At 44.9% G+C, this 25517-nt stretch overlaps 1 protein-coding gene across 6 annotated transcripts; it reads right to left on the bottom strand.

The window, feature by feature from the left end:
- Positions 1 to 220: 220 nt before the first annotated feature.
- On the bottom strand, positions 221 to 22710 carry esyt2a (extended synaptotagmin-like protein 2a). Of its 6 annotated transcripts, none has more exons than XM_057057369.1 (25): positions 22378 to 22710; positions 21309 to 21758; positions 16332 to 16373; positions 15349 to 15483; positions 15044 to 15120; positions 13606 to 13678; positions 12383 to 12472; positions 10302 to 10357; positions 8535 to 8655; positions 8233 to 8409; positions 7939 to 8021; positions 7800 to 7848; positions 7607 to 7696; positions 7422 to 7517; positions 6922 to 7023; positions 5338 to 5400; positions 4456 to 4530; positions 4171 to 4257; positions 3945 to 4094; positions 3271 to 3668; positions 3093 to 3191; positions 2883 to 3014; positions 2702 to 2807; positions 2580 to 2629; positions 221 to 1151 (listed from the first exon to the last, which is right to left on the bottom strand). In XM_057057369.1, exons 2-25 carry the CDS (start codon positions 21666 to 21668, stop codon positions 1112 to 1114), a joined length of 2751 nt encoding a protein of 916 aa, XP_056913349.1. In that variant the 5' UTR covers positions 21669 to 21758; positions 22378 to 22710; the 3' UTR covers positions 221 to 1111. The 6 variants fall into 6 exon arrangements, with proteins under 6 accessions (XP_056913349.1, XP_056913348.1, XP_056913350.1 ...); XM_057057368.1 differs by having other exon boundaries at positions 22440 to 22710; XM_057057370.1 differs by lacking the exon at positions 22378 to 22710 and adding an exon at positions 22136 to 22311.
- Between the last annotated feature and the right edge of the window lie 2807 nt (positions 22711 to 25517).

The raw sequence follows: 25517 nt of genomic DNA, 5'->3' as shown, positions 1-25517 counted from the left end.
ATAAAACTGGGACGCCAACCAGGACACAGAAGAAGACAATCTAAATCTTCAAGTGGAACCGGGGGGGTCCGAGGTCCAAACCAGCGCTCAGTCTTCTAACATGGGAGGCACTCGCGTCAGCACAGGCGACTTTCTCCCAAACGGCTTTTCAGAGGAACCGAAATGTGATCTCACGCATTCAAAACTGTCAGTTCTACCACAAATGTCCATAAACGACGGATCAAACTCTGCCATCACACCTTTAATTGTTTTTAATACATTTGAAATAAAAATTCAGCTACAGTAAATGAATTCATGTAGCAGTAAAGAGCAAATATGATCCCCAGAAGACAGAAAAAACAAGGTGCAAAGGTGTTTAAAAACGTAAAGGCCTCGTTCCCAACAGAAGGCGAGTAGAGCCAACAGCAGCCGAGGTCTGGTTTTGTCCCTTTTTGAAAAAAAAATATAGAAATAAGTCTGACAAAAATATTTTTTTCTTTACAACTGAAAACTAACTTAAAAGGTTTTCTGTAAACATTAGTTTAACAGAATCTTTAGACAGAAAATATCGAAAAGTTCTACAGACATTTTTCAGACCAGAAGACTCATTTCTGTGGCTCTAATCGTCTCCTGGGAGCAAAAGTAAGTAAAGTGGAACCTTTAAGAGCTGGAAACTAAAAGTGGAAGGTGTCAGAGTCGGCTTGACCCCCCCCACCCCCCCCAGCTCGGGACGTAAACCCACACAGCTCGTCTCTTCCGTGGCTCCTTTCGTCCACCTGCTTTACACACTTGTTCTAAAGGGGTTTTTTCTTCATTAAAAAAAAGAAAAACAGAAGAAAAATAAAATGACACTATCTTGGCCGGTGAGAGGCCGGACTTATTTTGTTGTATTTACAAAGCTGTACAGGGAGGCAGACACCCACGACTGTCCTCTACAACGGGCTCACGGTGGATCTACGACTACGGCAGAAGCTGAGGATACAAACCAGCCGACCCCCCCTCGGCCTCTTAAAGGGGAGGCAAATATAGAAAAACCAAACTTAAGCAAATCCAAACTGCAGACTGAAGTGTTTTAAGGTCGAGTGTGATGTGAATATGATGATGATGGTGGTGGTGGTGGTGAAGGTGGCGGTTAGTGGGGCTTCCTCAGGCCGTCCTCACTCAGATCATACCTGCAGGGTGAGAAAGGTTCTGCATTTAGTCTCCTCAAATCACATCACATCAAAGGCTCAGCTGGAGATCTACATCTGGGGTTGCCATGGAGACAATGGGGGGGGGGGGGCGGAGTCTTTGTGAGGGACAATCTTAACCGCCAGTAAACAAAGGTCAGATTCCATTTCTCCTGTCTGACCATCCAGTGTGTACTGGCTGAACTGGGATGGATTTTGTTTCTGTTCCTCTCTACGCTGCCCTCCTTCCCTTCCTGTGCCTCTTCTATCAGTCCCGTGTCTTTCTGTCTCCACCTCTTTCTTGGCTCTTTCCTGTCTCCCTCTCTCCTGTGTCCATCCCTCTCTCCTCCCTCTCTCTCCTGTCTCCATCTCTCCATCTCTCTCTCCCTGTCTCTCCATCTCTCCATCCCTCTCTCTCTCTCCTGTCTCCACCTCTTTCTTGGCTCTTTCCTGTCTCCCTCTCTCCTGTCTCCATCCCTCTCTCTCCTGTCTCCATCCCTCTCTCCTGTGTCCATCCTCTCTCTTCTCTGTCCAATCTCTCTCTAAGTGTCCCATCTCTCTCATCCCTCTTCCTGTCTCCATCTCTCTCTCCTCCCTCTCTCTCCTGTGTCACCCTCTCTCCTGTGTTCCATACTCTCCTCCCTCTCTCCTGTGTCCATCCCTCTTCCTCCCTTCTCCTGTCTCCATCTCTCTTTCCTGTCTCCATCCCTCTCTCTTCCTCCCTCTTCTCGTGTCATACCTCTTCACCATCTCTAGTGTCTCTATTTCTATATCCTACTGTCTCCATCCCTCTCTCTATCCTCCCTCTCTGTGTCTCCATCCCTCTCTCCTGTAAATCCCTCTCTCTCCTCCCTCTTCCTGTCTCATCCCTCTCTCTCATCCCTCTCTCTCCTGTCTCATCCTCTCTCTCGTGTCCATTACTCTCTCTCTCCCCCCTCTCTCTCGTTCTCCATCAATCTACTCTCTCCCTCTACCTCTCCTGTGTCATTACTCTATCTCCTCCCCTTCTCCATCCCTCTCTCCCTGGTCCATCCGCTCCTCCCTCCTCCATCCCTCTCTCTCCATCCCTCTCTCTCCTGTGTCCATTACGGATTCCCTCTCTCCATCCCTCTCTCCTCCCTCTCTCTCTGTGTCCATTACTCTCTCACTCCCCCTCCCTCTATCTCTCCTCTCTCTCCTGTGTCCATTACTCTTCTCTCCATCCCTCTCTCCCTCCCCCCCTCTCTCTCCTCCCTCTCTCTCTCTTCTCCGTCTTGCTCCAATCAATTGAATTTTATGTACCGTATTTTTGTGACCATAAGACTTTTTTTAAAGTCTTAGATTTTCTCCAAACTGGACAGGGCACCTCATGGTCATGAAAACAGGGTAAAGAATGTGGAGTGCTGTTCAGAGTGTGTGAGCGGCGTGCTGGTGCTGGTGAGGAAGACCAACCATTGTGTGAAGCCTTTGCTGATGTCCTCGTGGGTCAAATCTACCAGAACCTGATAGAAGAGAAAATACCTTAATGTGTTTCAGCTTGAAGACGTTACCTGGTATCCTAAACTCAGCCGTACCTTTCCCAGAAGGCCTTTGTGTTTGGAGAGCAGACTCCCGCCGTTCTTTACGGCGACATCGAGCGTCCTCCTGTGGAGCTCCACGAGGGAGACCGTGAACTCAAAGCTGAGTGAGCAGAGAGAAGAACATTTACACGCCAGCAAACACCCGGAAAATACGGGTGGGAGTGACGGCGCTCACGTCTGGTCGTAAACCGGGTTCAGGTTTCTCTTCAGCGTGTGAGTTTTCCTCCTGCCTGACCTCCGTTTGTCAGGGAGGAGATAGAGGCGGACGTAGGGGTCCGATCCATGGTCGGTGAAGGCGATCAGGTTCCTGAAGAGGGAGAAACTCTTTAACGTCAATAATATTAATAAATAGTGTAGATTAATAATACGTGATGCCGATACGCACCTGCAGGAGTGAACAACCACGATAAGTTTGTTCCTCTGGGAACTGTGCCGGACCGTCAGCTGGATCTGACCCAGCGGGAAGTAACCAGGACCGGAGCCGCTGCAGAGACACAGAAGACATCGAGTCCATCAGAACCAGAGAGGGAACGCTCTTCCGCTCAGTTATCTCTCTTGATTACTTCTGCAGCTGCTGAAGCCTCTGCTGCAGCTCCTGAGCTGCGTACGGGTTGGAGATGTCCGAGGCGATGCTGGGAGTTGGTTCTTTCCCCCCAGGCTGATACTGCTGCGACCCAGAACTGGCCAGATTGCCAGTACTCCTCCCAATGTCTGCCAGGTTGTCACCCAGATTCCCCACATTTCTTTCTGCACTTCCAGAAGACATAAAGGGGTCCTCGGTGTCTCTCTGGCGGACCTGCAGGTCCTGGGGAGACACTGAGGGAGCACCAGAGACCTCTGGAAGCCTGTGGGGGTCAGAGGAGACGGAGGGTCTCGGGGTTGGGTTGGAGGAATTCTGATTCTTCAGCGGAGACGAAGGAACCTCTGATGATGGAGATGAGTCGGTATCAAAGTACAACACCTGAAATCATACAGAGCGAAGAATGACAGAAGGAAGAAGCCAGTTCAACAAACAACATTTTCACAAAGGTAGACAGACGACCAGCGCTGGAAGTCACCAGAGGTGTCCCACAGGGGTCAACGTTGGGGCCCCCACTAGATTTAATGAGGGAGAATATTGGTCCATATCTCCACACTTCACACAATCTCATTAGATCTTGTCTGCAAATTAGTGGTGATACAAAAGCCACTTTACAGGAAATGACGCCAATTACACGTCAATGCGCGTTTGTCCTACCCGCAGGGCAATCTTCATCTTGAGGGTGCAGCTCGGTCCAGAGTTCTTCAGCGGGAAACGCTGGTTCAGAGTCATGTCCTCGGCCTCCAGCAGGCGGGTCAGAGGCAGCGTCAGCGTCCCCAACGAGCAATCGTGCTTCTCGTCCTTCACCTGAAATCCGTAGAAAAACCTTTGTCAAGAATAACCTGAGGCAACCTTCTTCAGAATAGACAGAACGTCCCAGTACCTCGACCTCCAGCTCTTGGGTTTTGGGGTTGTGAATTAAAAACGTATGAGTCTCTTCCCACACTGGTTCATTGGTCTTATATCTGGTCTGGAAGAGTGAGAGGGAACTAATGAAACAAGGTAAGAATCTCCCACAGGCCACATCTAACTGCTAATAAAAGCCGTCACAACTGTTGGTCACCAAGTTAAACTGTAGAAGTAACTTGTTCTAGCAAAAAGCACCACAGCTTTTACGCTGCTGGCAGCCTGGAGCTACGATACCTTCACTGTCACAGCATCGTCTCACCTTGCTCTCGAAGGATTTGTGTCCAACTCTGAACTGGACAAATGGATTGGGATCACTGGTCACCTTTTTACACGACTGTAGAGCAAAAAAACCAAAAGCAAGTGTGCTTAGAACGAAAAGGTGTAGCAAATGAAACATTAGCAATTAACGATCTTCTAAAATGTGTCTAACCGTTTATTTAAGATAAAAGGAAATGTGCCAGGTCTGATGTGTCCAGACCATTTCTGAGAGGGCGATAGCGCAGAACCATTTTAGTTCTCTTGTGCTATTATATGTTACACATTTTATTGGAACATCAGGAACGTCAGCAAACCAACGCATTAAAGTTGAAGATTAAACTATGAAAAGATTCAATCGAGGATTGATTAATAGAAGGAACTGGACGATTACAATGTTGTTATTTACAACACACAAGACATTGTCTTCCAGATTAGTGAAGTTACTGATTTCGGTTAGTGCGGCAGCAGCGCCCCCTAGTGTCGAAACATGAAATCACCTTAGACTTTTCAGGAGATTGACTGTTTCCTAAACCTCCACATTATCAGCGATTTGCATGGAATGTTACTGGCTTAGAGCCTTAAACACTGGCTATTCTGCTTAAATCGTGACGGTGCTGTTGACCTTTGGACTGGTGTCTCGTAGCCGTTTCAGCTCAAACTACGTGGCTGTCTGACGACAGCGCACGTGTGAAGGGTTCATGGAGTCCTGTGTCGTAGCTTCTATCCTTATTTAAATACAGCAGTTTGTTCCAGCTGTGGCTGTTTTTAAAGGCCATTATAACACAGCTGATGATGATGGTGATGACGACACGTTCACTGAGCTCGTCTGTGTTCTTCATCAGCGTCTGAGAAATATGGATGCGTCACGTTACTGTGTCGTTACCTTGATAGCCTTATTGATCGAGGCCTTCCTCAGCCCCGTTTGGTTGAACTCTAATGGATTGTGCTTTGATTTTCCCCCAAGGACAAGGCAGGAGAACCCAAACAACACACACACACCAGCAAGTTATTTAGGGAAAGGGAGCATGCAGGGAAAAGGGAGAGGGCCACCACCATGATCAGACATCGAGTCACAATGAGACAGACAGAGAGATGATCACATGGTTAATGTCATTTAAACGTGGACATGAGGTCAAAGGCTGACCAATGCTGCATTTATAAGGCCGATATTGATATTTAACGCATCAAATTCTCTAACAACTAATATTACATTTACTAACGTTACATTTCCTGAAGAATCGGTGACACGCTGAATCATTTTAAATAACAAGTCTGACCAAAATATTCAGCAACGAGTGAACTTTACAAAAAGCCCATCAAGACGTTGAATAAACAATTCGAAATGCAACATTCCCATCTTTTTTCACAAGTCCAATTATTGATATTTAATATCAATATCTGCTATAAATCAACATCAGCCAAAATAATCAGGTTGGACTCCAGTCAGAATTCTGCAGGATTCAATGATATGAAGAGAGGAATTGATCTATCGGAGGTCAAAAGGTCATCGAGACCACCAGGGAAGCTGAAAACACCCACTTGTTAACAAGTGCGCCGTCAGTGCCCTGGTGGTGACTGGGGGGTACTACAACAGCACGAATATTTCAACCAGCCAACATTTACCAAATATGCAAGTTCATTCTTGCTAAAAGCAGCGTATTCCTTAAAAACAAACAGACACTTGAGGTTTCTAGGAAGCAGCACACAGGTTGCCTCCTGGCAGCGATAAACCACCCAGAAAGACAAAACCTGTGTTTTACACGATGGACTTTCTTTTTTTAGACGGGAACAATGACGGGAACAAGCCACAGAATTCACCCTTACTGATTAAAACCCTGCTGCCTCCCAAAATTACAATAATTTGGCACTAGAAATTTCAACTCCATGGCTGTCTGACGACAGCGCACGTGTGAAGGGTTCACGGAGCCCTGTGTCGTAGCTTCTATCCTTATTTAAATACAGCAGTTTGTTCCAGCTGTGGCTGTTTTTAAAGGCCATTATAACACAGCTGATGATGATGGTGATGACGACACGTTCACTGAGTTTAATGTCCTAATGATAAACTGTTGATTTTTTTCCCCACATAAAATATCATCTTATTCTCCATTTCTGATTTTATGGCTCCGATATCATAAAGGACAGTTTAACTCTAATACTAAAGATCCCTAAGTTATCTGAATTTTCTGTAAGAGGCTGTTACAGTGACATTAAAGGGAACAAAACAAGTGTCAACCTGTTTTCAGGAGATAAATCAGTGTTTCCAGACTGAAAAAGAGATCCTTCTGATCTCAGAGAGCTTTTCTGTCTGTTCCTGATCTTTGTCTCCTGTCAAAGTTCACACACGTTAGAGAATCATCTCATGCAAAAATGTAATTTAGGGGGAAAAAAAAAGGGCGGCAGCCTTCAGCATCACAGCTTTCCATCGGCCAAACTACACTAGGATGCACACAACAGCCGGCGGACTCACAAAGAAGGTCGGATAGAGCGAGGCGGTGTTCTCACAGAACACGAGGCCCGCCGTCCGCCTCTCTTTTAAGTAGCAAAAGCCCAAGTTCCCCTCGAAGACGCTCTTCAGAGGAGGGAGAAGAAGAAGCAGACAAGAAGAAGAGGAGGCTGAGAAGAGGAAGGTGAAGCTTTAAAGAGTTCTATTCCAATGTTAGCCACTGTTTACTTCACTACCAGACTCTCAGGACAAACAGATTAGTCACTGAAGCTAAAGTTAGCACATTTAACTGGACGCTCTCTTCAGATGTTTCCATGAAAGTGGAGAAAACGGGCCAAAGTTTGAAAGTGCAGATCAAACAGCATCAGAGTTTGTGAATAAAGCCTCCCAGTGCATTTAAAAAGGGAGTTCTGTGACAAAACTGCTGCCTCTCTTTATTAGAAAAACAGAATGATGAACAATCCTCACGCAGTAAAGTAAAACTACAGCCCAGGTGCATGCTGGGAAGTTGGAACTCGACTTACAGGCAGGTTTCTGGCTGAATCCAAGAAGACGACCAGCAGCGCGGCCGACAGGCCGTCGTTGGCCTTGGTGCGGTCGGCTTTGATACTGATCAATGCCTGTGATTGGAAACAGAACACAGCCGATGGTTCAAGGACCTGAGCTGAGGCGCGGCGACACCAACGGGTTCGGACGTGAGAATTCTTGCCTGATCCAGCTTGTCAGGCGTGGCCAGAGGCGTCAACCAGTCCAGTCTGAGGTGGAGCTTCCCTTGTGGAACATCTTCCAATGAGAACCACTAAAACAAAAGGATATCAGGAGGTCACCACCATCACAGGACCACTTGGATCAGGTTTAACAGAATCGTTGCAGCTAAAAGGAGCCAAAGAGATTCAGATTACCTCATCGATCTTCTGCTGCTGCTGAATCTGAGCCAGGTCGATCATCAGACTAAAAGGCGACAGCAGAACCTTTATGCTGGAGCTTTATTGTGTTTAGCAAAGATCTGAACAGTATTTGCAGCTTTTATAGAAATGGTACCAGCCCAGGAAGTCGTCTTTATCGGTGTCTTCGTCGAACAGCTCAATCTCCAGATTCTTTCCCGTGTTCTCGTATATCAAGGCCTGAAAAACAAAAATAAAAGTACTTTTAATCACTAAAAAAAAAGTGTAACCAATAATGAATCCCTAGGCTGGTACATTATATTATTGACTGATTGTTGAAATAAAGGAGTCCAAAATAAAACTGTATTTATGTATGCCTTTCAAACATAATTATAGTAAAACACGAACAAGCTGTTCCTCCCGTTAATTCTCACACTTCCTGAAGACCCACCTCATAAACCTCGTTCCACTTTGGGTTGACAGTCTCGTGGATGACCTTGCTCTGGAAGAGTTCCGTCCCGAATCTGAGGACGCCGTAAGGGTCTGACTTGCCTTTGATCAACCCCCCGAGGAACTTGTCTTTGCCCAACAGGTCCTGGGCTTCTAAGAAGTGGATCCTCAGGACTCCCTAAGAGATACCACACAAACACAATGACTAAACCTGAGGACAAACAGAGGCCTCGAGGGGTCCAGATCCACACACTCCCAACCATCACAGGAGTTAAAGGTCAAAAACAACATGTCCAGCGTTACCTTGGGAACGGGGAAACGCAGCTGGGCCAGCTGGGACTCTCCAACCAGAGGGATGGAGATGCGGTTGGGCAGAACCAGGTAGGTGCAGATGATGTCTTGAATGATGTTGTCACATAAACCACTAGAGGAGGAGAGGAGGGAGAGTGGTTAAATGCATTCAGACATGCACAGTAGGTCTCTAAATGTGTTAAATCAAAATCCCTGTGTAACATTTTAACCACAGCAGTTTTACCTGCTCTGTCAGGTTTTGAATTTCATCAGGGAACAAAAAAAATGCTTTTTGTGTAATCAACATTATAACAGGAATATTATTATTTTGTATTTAGCAGACAGCAGCTCCACAGACAGGAAGGTGTTGGCGCCCTGTTACAGTAACATGGAAACTGTCCACAAGGGTGGACAGAACAAGTCAGATGAACCAGATTGAGCTCTTTATAACTGGGATAAACTTTAAGTTTTTTTAATAATCTTTAACGTTGCTTGAATGTAGCACTGGCTGTTCGGGAACAGCTGCATTCTTCAACAATCCTCCACTTAAGTAGTGTGCAAATGTGGGTGTAATTACAAAGCCAGTCGGGTCTGATATTAGCATTCAAAGCATATTATACCTGTAAGTTCAAATTTAATTTCTGATAACAAATTATTCAAACGGTACACGCTGGTCCTGGGTTAAACTGAGTTATTTTCGTGATTGTGTTTCGGCTTTTTGTTTTAGCAGTCTGGTCATGACGGAGACCGTCCTATAGGGGGCGGTAGAAACGTGCATGACATTCCATCTGCCCACACAGATGATCCTGGTCCAGGTCTTGGAAAATTTTGCATAGCAAGAACAGGTGAAGGCTTGCATGGATGAGTGGGAGCCGAAGCCAATATTGTGCAGTGCAAAGTGGCTTTTAAAGACATGTTTCTTGATGGGCTCGCTCACCAGTCTCACCAGTCACTGTTTCCCCACTTGCTTGCTGCAGTCTTGTTGTTCTCTCCCCATAAATAATGTCAGATGAAAAAGAGAACAGAGCTAAAAGTGATCTCTGGCGCTCTGGGCCAGACGCTCACACTGACAGAGTGAACCAGAGTAAACCTGTCCAACAAGGAAGGCCACATTTCACAGGGCGGAGCCTCCGGAACACCGCCGGCATGTGTGTCGGTGCCCTCAGAGACTAAAGCAGCAACAAGTTGACACAACAGCAGAAGGTAAAACAATGAAAGTGTTGTGAACCTGATCATATGCGTCTGGACTCATATCGATCAGCTCCACAATCAAGAGGAATCAAGCCAAGTTTTAGTGCGCTTGCGTCAGTCTCATAAATAATGGTCGTGATTAACTGTGTTATTTGGAGATGAAGACGACGGATTTCAGGACAAGATGTCCCAGTGGAAAGTTAATTACACAGAAGAGGAAGGATGCGCTTCTGCACGCTCCAAAAGGCTGGATGGTTTTAGATTTCCTGCTGATAAGATTCCAGCATAAACAAATGAGATGGTTTCTCACTAAACACTGTTTCTTCTTACCAGTTTAGCACCGCGAGAGCTACTACAGTGGTGCAGCACCAACGTACGATTCTTGCTAACACACCGCACGTCTTGTCCACACCAAGTCTCACCTGCACTTTGCACCGTCTCATTAACAGGAACTCATCAGACGGCCAAAGGTTTACATTCCAAAGTTGTTCCCTCATATCAAAATCACTATAAATCCTTCATCACGCATCACAGTGCAACAACCGTTGATAAAAGTTTAGTCTGAGAGCTTCGGCAGAAGTTGCTTACTTGACGCCAGGAATGTCCAACACGTTTGTGAGTCCTGTCCAGTTGATATCCAGCAGCTGAAAGAGAATACAACTTCAATACGATGAAGATAATCAAGTACAGCTCCACAGAGGACATCACCAGATCGGCCCTTGAATCTCCCCTCAGCCGGTGTTTAAACACCTCTGATGATGTTTGTTAAAGCTGGTGAAACAACCAGGCGATAAAAGCAGGGCTGGAATACCAAAAACAACATTTTCCAACATGTTATGAGTCTTTGTAATATTATTCCCATGTAACGGACCCACTCTGGCGTGTTCTGTAACTTCCTCCTTTAACATCAGCGACTGCAGCACTTGAGCCTGGATGGAGCTAAAACATGAAACCGTGGCCATGACAGGTCTCAGCACCGAGGCAGCCGGCTCAGCATGGCTCCAGCTACGTTCACAGAATAAACCAATCAGTCTGACACGTGTGTGCTTCATGCTGGACACATGCACCAACCCATGTGCAAGCTGCATTGTGTGCCTGTGTGTGTGTGTGTGTGTGTGTGCATGCGTGAACGTCATCTGTCTTCACCGTGTCTGAGGTCGACTGGACACGTTCCCTCGAGGAGGGAAAACAAAGAATCATTGAGGAGCAGAGTGTGTTGAAGTCTGTCTGTGTGTTAACATGTGTGTTACTACGTGTGTGTGTGACTGAGAGGGATTAAGAATGACGGCGAAGGATATGAAAGAGGCTGGAAATGTTGAAAACAGTTCACACAAATAAAACAGGTCAATAGAATCTGGTTAATGAGAGTGGTGAAATATTCCAGAATATTTGTCATTTGTTCCTATTTCACTGGATAAATAGGAACTCAAAATAGCCTGGAACAGCTTGCGAAGGCATTGCTGCTACCACACAACCGTGGCTGTGGTTAGTGTTAGTCACATTCAGTCGTCCACCCTCCGGAGAGCCTGACCATTAAAGGAAAGTACGCACCAAACAAAAGCCGCTGAAAAAACTTTCCATGAGTCTCAGAACCCAGAAAATCTCCCCTCTGTTGGAATACGTCACCACAGGGCACCTGGCTTTTGGATCCACTATATACGTATGTTTGAGTCAGAAAACAAAGAAAAGTGCGTGCGTGTGGTTCCTGGCACTGATAACTCTGATAAATGATTAATCAATAATTATCTTCAGATTTACCCTCCGTCTTCTGGACCCTACACTGTAAAAGGAGGGCCAGAACCAGTCAGAGGTTAAAAGAAACACACAAGAATCAAGGAGAGGAAGAGGCGAAGAGCTGCAGGGGTTATTTAAACACCTCACGACTGCAGCGTCAACACACCAACAACAAAACCAAAACAGCGGCTCAGCAGGGAACCCCACCCAGATGCTACAGATATCTGGAGAGCTTCACAAGCAAAGAGAGCCAGGAGGAAGCAAGGTCTCGAAGAGATCCAATATGGTTCAAATATTGAAGAATGTACATTTCAAACAGAAGGAAAGATTGGACAGGTTTTTAATGTGGACGCCATCATTGAAGCCTGAATCGAAGATAACGTGATCTGTTACAGAGGAAGGAAGACAGAAGGAATGTGGTGATAAACACAGACTGGAGTAAGATACAGTATGTTAAAGAGGGGGCGGATGTTTCCGCTGCCAATGTGGATGGAACTGGTACTTTTACAGTACACTTCCTGTAGGCTAGTTGTACTTTGAAAGCTGTTTCTGACATCAAAGAGGAATCTGCAGCCAGACGGCGTTGGACAGGACAAGAAATATGTGTTTGACACCATTGTACTCACATCTGTAAAAAAGCCCCCAGGTTAACCCAAAGTACCAGTTACTCTCTCAGCTGAGCACAGATTAGAGGTGAGTTAACAGTTAGTCGACAAATATCCACAGGACTTGACTTAGTATGATTTAGCAGCATTTTATTACTTTTATTACTACTTTTTTTATTACTTCTTCTATTTATTAATATCAGAAATCTTGGTCAATTCTAGTAATGAATCTAGTTTGAGGCTCCATAAAACTGCTGCTGGCTGGATGATCAGGAACCAGTCGTTCTGATCAGGATGAAGGGGGGCAGGGTCAAAGGTCAGAGTACTCACTGGTTTCTTGAGGAAGAAGACGGACAGAGCGCCGACCAGTGGCATGTCACCCAGCAGAGGCTCCATCACCACTCTCAACGTCCCATGAAGCTGGACACAGGAGACAAAGCATCACAAACTCTCAATGTTCCTTCCTGTCCTGAGATTTGTTTGACCTTCAGCGACCCCTCTGCCACTGTGGGCGCCGAGTTACATCCCAGCACAAGACAGGAAACAGGGCAACACATCCAAACGGCTGCTGAACCTTCTATCTTAATGTCGAAGACAAAAGTTTGCACTGGAAATATAAACGACCACTGAAACGTGAAAAGAAGTAGAGAAGTTTCTTTTGATAAAACCGAGCAATTAGACCAGTTTAAGAACTCAAGTCCAGAAACACCTGAAGAAACGAGAAATGGATGGAAGCAACATGCTGCTCAGGTCAGGCTGCAGAAGAAAACATGCTGTCCCGGACCTTTGGAAGTTTTAGGAATTTAAGAAGCCAAAGGAAACCTCCACAAACAGCAACTATTTGTGGAATCTGAACTAAGATTTGCATCAGTCACAAACCCTCTAGAAAGGCTGCGGGACGAGGAAACAGATCTACTGTTGATACGTCTGCACGATGTTTCTCTCAGGTTCTTTTGAGGATCATCAAACTTTACTCAGCAACAGTGATTTCGAACAGGTAAAGCAAACAGCGCGTCCACACAGCCTTTCAAACCCTCCACTCACTTTCTTTGTTCACCAATCAGCAGATATGGGCCGATCCTCTCCCCCCCTTTGAGTGGACAGCGCCTCCTTTATCAGGCCTGGGTCAACATTTTATGTAAATCTGTCATAGCAGCGGTCACGTGGCAACGCAGTGGTCATGGTCAGAGTGGCGAGGACTACTCTGAGCTAAAGACTCACGTCGTGCTGCAACTGGCAGCTTCTTTTGATCTTTATTCAAACCACCAACATCCACAAAAAGGGAAACTAAATCAAATTTACACGTCACACAACGGTTTTTATCAGATGGGGAAATTTTCCACAGGCTGGTTGTTACATTTCTCTTCTCAGCCAGTTTAGGACCTAAAGATGAGACATTTTTATAACTGATGAAAGAAACGTTGCTCGTTCCGACTCAGATCCTTAACTGTTGTTAAACTGCTCAACGTGACGCTTGGTGGAGAACTCAGGGTCTCACCACAGATGTTACCTCCTGAGAACTCAGAGAGCCATTGAAACGTTAGAAAACTTACCTGGATGCTTTTGATCCCAGCTCTGCAGTAGTATTTTTTGATGTCCACATCAATCTCCGTATTACCGACAAAACTGAAACGGCCATCAAGAATACGTGTCAGTACTTCCTAGTTTAGCCATATAATGTATTTGAAAAGGCATAAAATAATCCAAATAGCAGAGCAGCAATCAGGGTTAATCGAGGAGGAGTGCAGAAACGACAACATTCTGACCCACATGGTTCTTTGTGGGTGTTTCGTTTCGTTTCTTGACTGCTCGACCACTTTTGGGGTCATGGGTACACATATGGGCGAAGGCAGGTCCACCCCTGGATATCATCGCAGGACCCTATGTGAGCATCTGTGGGTTCGTTACCTTGCTCAAGGGTACCTCGGCATTACTCTAAAAGTGTTCCGGAACCTCCCATACTACCAGAACACCTTCTCCACCTTTCAGAACAGTCCTCAACACACTGAGCTCCCACGGCTCCAACCGTCATGATTGAAAAATGATTTATACTGATTGAACTGTAGTGAGGTACAACGCAGTGGTGATCTGTTTGACAAAGGCTGTCGGTTCCTCGCTAGACTGGCTTCAGCAGAACTTGAAATTGGGAATGCTCTGGGCCAGAGGTGTCAAACTCAATATACCCAGGGGGCCAAAATTCAAAACTGGGACAAAGTCACGGGCCAACATTGATATTTATTGAAAGAAATCTTCCTCCAGCTACAACAGGGAACCTTTTGATATGGACCCAAACTAGTTTTGCTCAACAACTGAACATGGAACAAGCAAAGCTTAATACAATACAATATATAATTTATTATTGCACACATGCAAAATCGAAATTCAAATGAAAAAAAACACATCACTGGCATTCAGTTCTTCTCTTTTGAATTTCAACAGTAATCTTTTCCCATTGTAAGTTCATGTAATGTAAATGTCATGCCTTTTCATCTCTTCTACTTTCTGGCACCTTTGAGTCATTTCCAGGTGTTTGTGCTTGTCTTGGTGTTGTGTTTTATAGCGTCATCTGTTGTTCTCCTTGTAATGCACATTGGCTCCACATACAAGACAGGCAGGTCTGTCTTTTACATATCTAAACAGATATTCTGCCTCCTACCTGTTCAGAAAGGTCCTATTTTCTGCCTTTCCTTAAATCATTTTTCAGAGGGGTAGTGCCAGAATTAGCATTAGCATATAAGGTCGCTATGACTACTTCCTCTTTCGTGGTGGTTGGCAAGCCACAAATTGGTGCATTACCACCACCAACTGATGTGGAGTGTTGATTTTCACACCAAAACACCAGTAGAGCATTCTGGTACTTGTAGTATTAGCACATGCGCTTTAATAATACTGGCATGCCCGCTCTAATAGTCAATTAATATGGCTTAGCGGGCCAAATATAAATACATTGCGGGCCAAAGTTTGACACCTATGCTCTGGGCTAAAGCCTACCTGATCTGCAGGTCCATGATGATCTGCCTCTTGTCCACATTCTCTGTGTAAACCTTCACCCCGTTCACTCTCAGCGGCTGCAGACACACAGAACAGCACCAGCCTGGCAGTTCACATCAACACGCTTTCACATCTGTAATATTTACAGCTTTTCATGGAGCTTGGGCATTTTTGATCATGTAGAAATAAACAACTTTAGTGTAACATATGCACAGTAACTTGTTACCAAGGAGACAACTTGGTAAAGAAGGTAGTTGGGAGAACGTAGTCGTTACATGAATCTTTTGCTGCCTCGGTGTCATTACCTTTTGACCCATGTCGATCTTGGTGAAGCAGAAGGAGCTGAGGTGAGGGTTGGCGCCTTTCACCGCCGGCTCGATCGTCTCTCTGAACAGTTTGTCCACGAACTGACAGATAAAAGGCCACATCTGTTTCACCGTCTGGGGGCGGACAGAAACATTCACTTCAGTAGCAATTACACAGCTCAAGAGAAGCCTTTTTACCCCAGCCAAGGAGGCCAGGCGACAACCAGCGATTGTAAGGAGAAAAAAACATTTTTGAACAGATTTCGATGTCATAGTCAGAAAATGGTGACAGGTCAAGCAAGAGCTCATTCTGATTTGGTGATGTTACAGATGCTGGAGGGACACTGATCTTCCAAAGATCAAACCTATGGAGCTTTCGTCATAATGCAAAACCACCTACTACGTTATGTAACCTTGTATCATTCCTACCGATATATATTACGATATAAAAATGTAGCAGCATTTGCCTCTATTAGGCCTATAAAAAAAACATTTTAAAATGGCTTCTTCCAGAAATACAGGCAAAATGATGTATAGTGAATGATATTGCTGGCATTGTGCAAATTGTGCCGTGTCTTTTTTGTGATAAAAGCAGTGATATCATTCTTCTTTAGCCAGAACAAGTGGATGAACGTGATTCCCTAAACTGCTCAGTAAGCTTCGGCACCAGTACCATTTCACTATCTGTGTAGAGCTTTCTCACTATGTCCTGTCAACTTTTCCAAACGGCGATCCTCGTAAACATCCTCTCTCCCTCCCTCCATGTCCTTATATTTCTATATAGCTCCTTTCCACTCTTCCTCAGTCTCTGAGGAGGTGGAACCACTGGGTCACAGTCTAGCAGAGCTCCAGATTTATGCTATTTTTACACTGCTTGGCTCTGCTAGTTAACAAGGTAACAGCTAATGTAGAACAAATGAGTGCGAGATGGGCTTGTTTGTGTGTGCAGGAGAGAGAGAGATGGAAAGAATGAGTGTGTGTACCTTGTTGAGCCACTCCGTCCTCTCCACATCTGGATAATGGACCTGGGGTCCAGGAGACAAGAAGACAACAATTAGACAGCACCATTCCGAGATCCGTTTACCATTTTTATGGATGAACCATTAAATCAGAAAGCAAGCAAAAGGTTGTCTTCCGGACCCTGAAGGGGAGGGGGGGGGGGGGGGGGGGGGGGTTCTGTGTGGGGTTTGCATGTCCTTCCCACAGTTTAACTGGCTGTGAATGGTTGGCCCTATGATGATCTGACCAGTCATCGGCCCTATGATGATCTGACCACTCATCCAGGGAGTAACCCCACTGTCCAGAAGGGGAATGTGTTTAGGAAGATGGATGAATGTGACGCTACTGAACTGCGTTATGTGCTATGAAATTTGATTAGGCTGCATCAGCCTGTAGTCCATTTCCCCCCATGGATTTTCTTTTGAAAAACTACCTAAAGACTGAAGATGTGGGATTTTAGGGATTTTTCTACTTCCTGTTTTTAAGCATTATAAAGGAAAATGTTAATCTATAAGTGTTGTTTTTTATATGATCTTTATATTTCCGTGATTTGGCTAATTGACTCTCCTAAAATCCGCATGAATGCAAATTTATGCATCCAAACATTTAACATTCTATATTTAAACATCTCTAAATAGGCAAATCCCTCCACAAGTTTTGGTCATGAATGAAGCAAGATGACAACAAATAAAATGCTGCAAGTTCAATTCAAAATGCTTTGTATTTAATAAGTAAAGGCATCAGAAGACATATATTCTTATATTTCAGGTCAAACCTGATACAAAACTGCAGCGAAAAGAAGAATCCTTGAAATAAAACTGGATCTTTTTGGTGTCATTTTATTTCTTTTTTAGAAAATAACATCAGCTTCATGATGAACGAGGTATTGTGATGCTTTTGTAGACTCTTAGTAAACAGCCAACCAGTGTTCCAACCTGGAAAACTGCAGTAGACTGATATTCATGACTTTTTTGTGTCCATATGGCTTCTGATGGTTTCTCCAGCTGCTGATTTAAAGGGAGCCACGTCCTTTTGTCAGTGATGCTTTGCATATAACACGAAGGTGTCGTTAGCGGTCCTGAATCCTTTGGAAAGGGCATTGCCCAGTGAGAGGAAGAACTGAACGATCACATTTTTCCTTTTCTTTGGCATTAACAACCGTTTGTTGATGATCAACATGATTTGTTCAACAATAACTGGATCTTCACATATGATTAAAAACACAACCTTTTCAGGGCAGCCCAACACTTTGTAGAGCAGCTTCTTAATGCTCCTCTCCAGATTCTTAAAGACGTCAGAGTCTGTGTAAAACTGCTTATCTTTGACTTTATCCCAGATGATTTCTACCAGGTTGCTGATTAAATCAGAGATTGTTGCTGGCAGCATCTTCACATCCGAGCACACCGTGTAAACGACCTTCTCAATGAGAAACTTTACGTACGATCTGTTTTTAGCTCGCTGTGCCTCCTGGCGAGGTATGTCTTCATCGCTTCTGACTGGTGCTGGCAACATGTTCATCCCAGATTGGTCCACATAAGGCACCGTCACCCTGTCAATGACCCAGTTTACCTGAGTCTTCAGGTACCAGTTCATTAAAGACATAAAGACCCAAGCTTTGCTCCTAATGTCTGCATGGACTTCACTCTGAACCTCCCTCTCAACTGAGGGAGGAGCAGCTTCTGGTACCGAGTGGCGGTAAATTTCATTACTCAGTTCTTGGTTGAATTCCAAGACCTTGTTCCCAGACAAGTCCGTGAACACCTGGACTAAGGCATCCTCACGTTGAGCCTTGTCATCTTCCTTATCCAGAAACTGGGTTGAAAGTTTCTCCAGTATCGTCTCCACTGACTCACTCTTGTCTTCAGTCTGCGTGGGATGTTTCTTCTCTAGCTTGTCAAATATTCGCATTAAGCAAACTTTGGCAAAACACTTGGCGAAAAACGATTTGATTTTTTTCCCAGCTGGTTTGACGGCTAATGTTTCTGGGCTCTTCTTAGACAAGGTGCTTATTTCTACGGCCACGATCTCAATCTCCCCCGATATTTCATGATGTAACTCCTTACATTCAGCTTCTGGAAGATCTGCCATCAGAGGCCTGAAGATGTCCTTAAACTCATAGTCCATTTCCTCCTTGATCCCCGCTGCAATGGGTGATTTTATGTTCTTGAGAAGGAAGCCTTCTCCTGAACTTGGAATACGCTCAATATTGGTTTTATGTGGACGAGGGCCAATAAAAGTCGTGATCTTTTCTGAAAAACGTTTGAAAAGCTCCACAAATTGGACAATCATGACATTGATTCTGGAGGTCGGGGTGATTCTCTGGTTGGGGGTACCTTTTTCACTGCTGGCGCGTGAAGAGCTCAAGTTTTCTCTGACCTCCTTCTGAATTGTGTCCGTCAAGATCTTTAATCCATCATTGTCTTCTTCCTCTTGAATTCCCAAAGCTTCTGATAATACCCCAGGAAGAGTCTTTTTCAGCTTAGACAGGACGCGCTCCTCAGACGTATGTGTCCTCGACCTCAAAGTTGTTAAAACGGAGGTGGACAGAGCTGCGATGATTTCTAGAACCAACTCTGCCACTAAGATTGTTGTGGCATCGTCAGGACGACCAAGAACAAAGGACTCCCACTGTTCTACGGTTGTTCTTTCCAGGAATGACTGAATGAGTGGATAAATGTTGTCCAGGACAAATTCCCTTACGTGTGGCATTTTGCTCATATTTGTTGGAGTGCTTGTTTAGTTGGCTAACAATAAGTCCTCAGTTGTGTTTCAAATGTGTTGTAATATTGGTTTGCTTTATGTTATTATTTGGGTTTTCGGCTGATTTATCCAAGCACCAACTCTTTCTGGTATTCTTCAAAGCTTTGTACACTTGAAAGCCATTCAGTGCCTTACACAGTATCCATCAAAGCCAAGACTTAAGGGGATAAATATGGGAACTGGTTTCACAGACAAAAGCCCGAAAACCTTTATATGCCCCTTCCCCTTTTATTCACCCTTTGGACCATCAGTGAGGCCAACCTCCCCGTGTTACAGGAGCACCCAGAGTATAAAGGACACCAGTTGGCTGAAAGGCGTATGACACAATCGTATTTGCATGCCCTTGTCTGGAGAAAAGGTTTAGCTTAAGTTGGGAACACCCAGTTTCATATTCACCTTGATACCTTCATCATGAGCTGTGCAACACAGACACACATATTACCTGAGTGAATCACTCAATAACCAAAGCTACACGGATACCCCTCAGTCCTTTTCTGTCACGTAAAACTGCAGACACTTTTGGCAAACCCCAGTCTGACCATATTTAGCAGGATATGCATAAAAATTAGAATTTGATTTCAATGAATTTAAAGGGACCGTAGCATTTCTCTGTACAGCCATTTCATTGAGCTGAAGCAGTGTTACCTGAGGCGTTCTTGGCCTCATTCAATGCATATTTTCTGGTAGAGTAAGTTGAGTCATTGGGTTCCTTACAAAAACTGGTCCAGAAAAATGAAATCCACGCACCATTCCTTCCAAATGTTCCTCACTTTAGATTTCATATAAAATATTTTCTCAAATTTTGTCAAAGAACAATTTTTGACACTGGCTCGCTCACCTTCTGCCTACTTAAAACATGCGCTAAATATTTTAATGTTTTCCTTCAGGGGGGTTTTTATGTTCATGTTTCAAAGGATGCTCGACCAGCTGTCACCATCAAGAGCTGCTACCACTTTAAATGATGGCAGAAGCGTATAAATAAGTAGTCTTTATGTTAACGCACTCGTATTAGTGTACTGGAGCAAAATAAAGTGTCTCCCAAAAAATGGATATTTGACAAAAGTTAGGCTTAAGCAACAACTTCAACTCTGTCAAAGGGAACAAGAGAAAGCTACCAATTAATTAATTCATCTGCAAAACTGCTTACATCTCCTGGACTATACCGGCAACTAATCACGCCGTTTTGAGGTTAGCGTGACAAAGGTGAAGCAGATAACGTCTTCCACGAAGGACGAGGACAGACTATCAGCTGTAAACGTGGACTACCAGAGGACACGATGAAAAATCCATCAGCACCGTAAGGTTTGTCCCATCGAGGTGGAACCGTCACAGTGTTGGGACTTGGGTAGCATTAAAGCTCGCCGACTGAAACCCCGACAAGCTGTGTCTGTTTTATGGGCTGCAGCTTCTCGTCATTGTTGCTGAGCGCTGGGCTTCTCGAGGTCTGTGATAACAGACATGTTGATGTGACACTCGCCATCAAGGCAGGAGGGGCAGTTTCTGCTGACATTACCCTCCAGACAGAACCTTACCCTTCCACATGAACAGGACGTACGCACCGTCACGCTGGGCGTTAAAGTGCCTCAGGTTTGCATTCAGAGCCTCTAAAAGTCAACCTAGCAACAATACCAGCGGCCAAACAAACGATCCACCACCATGCCATGATTATGGAAAATCCTGAGCAGAATCGTCACTAATCACAAATGATTATTCTCATTTTCTTTCTCGTTAAATCTTTTGCTGTTGATCGTAGCTAAAGTAAACTTTCCCTCTACAAGTGGCTCACAGACACAAATCCAGCTCATGTGCACACACCCAATTGTGCCCAGAATTCCATAAATATCTGGCGACAAGCAGTTTAGGCTGGATAAACTATCCAAGAGCAGAGAGCAAGTCGGCCGAGAGGGAATGGCAGCTATGAGGAAGGTGTGTGGCCTCCTGCCTCACAGGCAAAAAGAACAGGTTGCGTCTTTTTAGCATAAAATCAAACAACATTAGCTCCATTTTACCACTGTGCCGTTTGATGAAGGTCTTTTTGGAGTGTTTATTTTCATTAGATATGTCTCAGTGTTTGTCTTTATAGATAAGAAGGGCACCCCTCAAATGTTGACTATTTGACAGGAAGTGAAGGCACAGGAAAAAAGGCGTTTGAAACAAATGTGTCACACAGTCGTGACAAGGTCATCAGCAACATAACTTACCCATGGTGGAAGATCCGTGGTGGGCACGCTTTGCTTCACGGCTTTCTCCTCGTGTTCCAGGAATGCTAAGGCACGGTTGATCCTGTAGTCCTTGTTGCCATGGTTTTTTCTCCAATAGAACAACATGGCAAGTCCGACCAGAACCCAACTGAAGCTGAACTCAAGGTAGCCCAACACATATATCGGAAAAATGATGGCAAAAGTCTTTCCGAATTTAATCCACATGTGGATGAGATCTGTCAGCGAGGACTGCGGCTCTTCATGCAGCTGATCTGGAGGCAGAGGTGGTCCAGTGGTGGAGCTCACGGATTTCCTGGGTGCAGGCAGGGGTCCGTTGGTGCCGACACCTGGACCCTCCATCTTCTGACTTGTCCTGTCACAATCCTGCCACCGATTCAGCAACGGAGGATTTCCTTCATGGGTCAAACATCAAACAGTGGTGCCACGGACCTGCAACAACAATTATAACTCTATATATGTGTCTATATATATTTTGATTTCTCTTAGATCACAGATTTCTGTTATGTTTTGCTTTATATTTACTCATAAAAGAATAAATACAGGAAGCATAAAGTCCCAAACTGGTAGGTGACTGTGATACTGGTGAGTCAGAGCAACAGTCTAAATCCCAACCCAAAAAACCTCCCGTGGAAAAAATGTTTTTTCTTTCTGTTTGTGTTTAATCTACAGGTATCGGTAGCATAAAGAGCCCGGGACTTAAACTACGGAATGACGCAGTATTTAATTCGACATCAAAACATCTACTGTGTATTTTTAAGTCGTCCAAATTCCCACAGCACATAAACGCAGCCTGACGTGAGGAGCACCTGAAAGACAAGTTTTCTGTAGAAAACTCGCTCGTTGATGGAAATATGGACACGCCGACGTGCAAAACACTGACAACATGGTGTAAATTTGGGTTTAGTCGGTGAATCGTTGTGACGCACAGAAGCAGCGAGCGCGGAGACTCTGAACTTTCCTGTTTTCGCTGCGGACTCCGCCGTGACGTTTCCCCCCGCGGAGTGACACGTATGAGGCAGGACTTGAGCAGCAGTACTGCGTCACCCACCAGCAGCAAAGCACAACTTCTTCCTCCCGGCCCAGAGCCCAGCTGCCCGCGCACACGCTCACCAGTCTCCGCCGGCGCCGCCCGGTCTTCCGCGGAAATCAGACGAGAACTCAGTGGACCAGCCCGGACCACAGCATGACGACCGGAACGAGTCTCACCACCCGACTGCCTCTCAGCTCATCCCGCTGCAGAGACGCGTCCGCTCCGGCTCTGCCAGCCTCCAGGAAACCGTCATCGGGGGAAGAAGGTCAGCCTCTGACGGGGAGGGAGCTTCAAAACCCGGCCACGCCAGCGGGACCAGGCGCCATCTTATGGGGAGAACGAACATGTTCGTTGAGCTCGTCTCAAAAACGCCAAGATCACGTGGTACACACGCTTTTATTTATTGGAAGATTTTGAGCATATTTGCAATAAATTCTTACTTTATAAAATATGACAGTCATAAATTTATTTGGCTACAACCACAGAATCGACAGTCTAATTTTTCTGGGGTTTTACAAATATTATATTGTTGTCTTGGTGCATATCCCGGAGAATATATTCGGAATTATGTCGGACCCCTGAAAACGTTTCTGTTTATTTTTCGTTATTCTGTTCAATGTTTGGGTTTTGGCTCCACTAGGTGGCGCTCTAGACTCAGTTGGATGTTTCAGCTGCTTTTTAACATTTCTTATCCGGCTGCAATAAAGTGTTTCATCAATAACGGACCTTTTCCATTCAGAATAGTCTTTGTCTTTCTCAGCTCAGGTACATCAGAGGTGAACATTGTTGGTAGCCAACTTTCTTACTCAAACTCATTGTGTCTGTTTCAGTCACGTCCACCGTTAATGGTTCATTCCTTTCAAGAATCGCATCCATCCTAAATTTGTTAGTCATTCCCTGAGAAGTTATTCTGTCATGTGGGGGCTCACGGTGTTTTGTCTCAGACCTTTTCAGTGTTTAATTTCTGCTCTATAAACAAGTCATAAAGCACTCGAAGGAGCCGGAGGGAGCTTTACATTTTCTATCTGCACGTGTTGACACAGCAGGGCGACTAATGCTCAGTTTCTGTAAATGTGCCACTTTATCCCAACCTCTGGGAGTTTACAGGATGAGACAGAAACCATGTGCACGTCTGAGAGTGTGGACACTTGTGATGTGGGGTGGTTGTTTCTGAGTGGCTGATCCACACACAATCCCAATCGAAGGCTTTAAAAGAGCAGGATACATTTTTCATTCAACAGATTATTGACCTTTACTGCTCCCTCAAACATTTGCTTTCACGTCATCTCAAAATGTAATGGAAAATTCCAAAATAGAAGAAGAATCTCCAGCATCTCCCCAAAGATGTTCACAATCATCTGAGCCAGAAGGTGGAACCATGGTGTCAACCTCTGAGCTACAGCATCACCAGCACAATTTTGCTGTCAACCACAATATTTCAGCCTTGGTTCCTCAGGTGTGACCAGTTCGGCCAGTTCACCCACACCTGAAGCTGATGTTTGATTGGGTCGTGTGTGGATTATAATCATTTATCCTTGAACAGTGATTTTTATTGCTAAATGCACAATTCTGATAGCCTCACAGCTAAAGTGAGTGTGAGAGAATAGTGATCCCAGAACACAGTGGGCGCCCTCTAGTGGACGGCTGCAGTAACACAAAGGCCAAGCATCAGTGAAGCAGCTTTGAAAGTAACTCTGAGATCCGGCTGGAAGTAGAAAAGTTCACTTTCGAGAATTCTTTCCCAGAGTTGTGTCCAAAAGTGGTGTCATCCCTTCTGACAAATATGCAAATTTGCTGCAACACCGATCAAGTTTACAGCCCAATAAAGTCACGAGAACTCATGAACTATGTTTACCTTAGAGTCTCTTTAAGAGTTCAGGTTCTGGGTTCACAGATTCTGGACACAGACCTCAGTGTTACCCAGAAACCCGTTGTTCAGTCTTAGAAAGGCTACAAAACAACAAAATTGTAATTTAAATATTGTGATCACTATTATGTGCAGTCAAGAAAATATACCACTAGAATTCTTTGGTTCTCTGCTCTGTTTGTTCTTCATTCATCAGGATTAATTGAAAATTTCATGGGGGATTTAAATCAAGGATTGTAGAAAATTTGATAACAGGTCAATAAATAAATCTTCAAATGAACAAAAAGACATTTTCAGGCCTTTTTGAAGCAATTACCAACAGAGCCTGAATGTCGGTTGCTTTGGTGGAGCTTTGGGATACTGGTGCAGAACCAGTTAAAGCTGTCTGTGTAAATTCTCAGTCATCCAGGTCATTGTATCCAAGGTAGTTTTCTCTGTCAACTGGACTGGGTTTCTTCTCTTGAAGACGTTTCGCCTTCTATCCAGAAGGCTTCTTCAGTTCTGAAGTCGCTGGGGAGAGCTTGGTGTCTTGTCCTTAGTTAGTACACCCAAAGGACAAGACACCAAGACCCAAACAAAGTAATGTTGTTTATGCTGTACAGTGCCAGGAGAAATGCAAGGAACTGTACATTGGGGAAACCAAACAACCTCTCCACAGAAGAATGGCACAACACAGACGTGCCACCTCTTCGGGTCAGGATTCAGCAGTCCACTTACACTTAAAGGAGAGTGGGCACTCCTTCGAGGACAGCCAAGTAAGGATACTGGCCAGAGAAGACCGCTGGTTTGAAAGGGGGGTTAAGGAAGCTATCCATGTTAAATTGGAGAAACCATCCTTGAACAGAGGTGGTGGCCTGAGGCACTTCCTGTCACCCACATACAATGCAGTCCTCCACTCCTTCCAACAGCAAAACAAACATTCACACCATTCCAGGAGACCCAGTGACTCATCACCATGTGACCCAGCAGACAAAGGGGAGACACCTCAACAGAAACTAGGTGAACGACCCGACCAACGACCCTGCTAACGACTCTCAGGTGACCACCCGGATCATTAGCATGCAATGGTCCACAGGGGCTATATATTTTCAAGCTCTCTCCCCAGCGATTTCAGAACTGAAGAAGCCTTCTGGATAGAAGGCGAAACGTCTTCAAGAGAAGAAACCCAGTCCAGTTGACAGAGAAAACTACCTTGGAAACCAGTTAAAGCCCGGTACTGGAGCGATGTACTCTCTTATTGTTCCACATGTCAGGAACAAATTTGAAAATCAAACAGTGAATATTAGATTAA

Source organism: Takifugu flavidus, chromosome 15, assembly GCF_003711565.1.
Source record: "Takifugu flavidus isolate HTHZ2018 chromosome 15, ASM371156v2, whole genome shotgun sequence".
NCBI classification, from domain to species: domain Eukaryota; kingdom Metazoa; phylum Chordata; class Actinopteri; order Tetraodontiformes; family Tetraodontidae; genus Takifugu; species Takifugu flavidus.
Note: the sequence above shows the minus strand (reverse complement) of the source record. Positions and strands in the feature narration are given on the sequence as shown.

Bases quoted from the DNA above. Each gene is read 5' to 3' on its own strand.
- esyt2a (XM_057057369.1), bottom strand. From the start codon at position 21,668: ATGGAGGGTCCAGGTGTCGGCACCAACGGACCCCTGCCTGCACCCAGG. The intron at 16,374-21,308 runs GTAAGTTATGTT...CCTGGACCCCAG, and splicing joins CCACGGATCTTCCACCATGG to GTCCATTATCCAGATGTGGA. The intron at 5,401-6,921 runs GTGAGTCCGCCG...GGAAAATCAAAG, and splicing joins CGCTCTATCCGACCTTCTTT to CACAATCCATTAGAGTTCAA.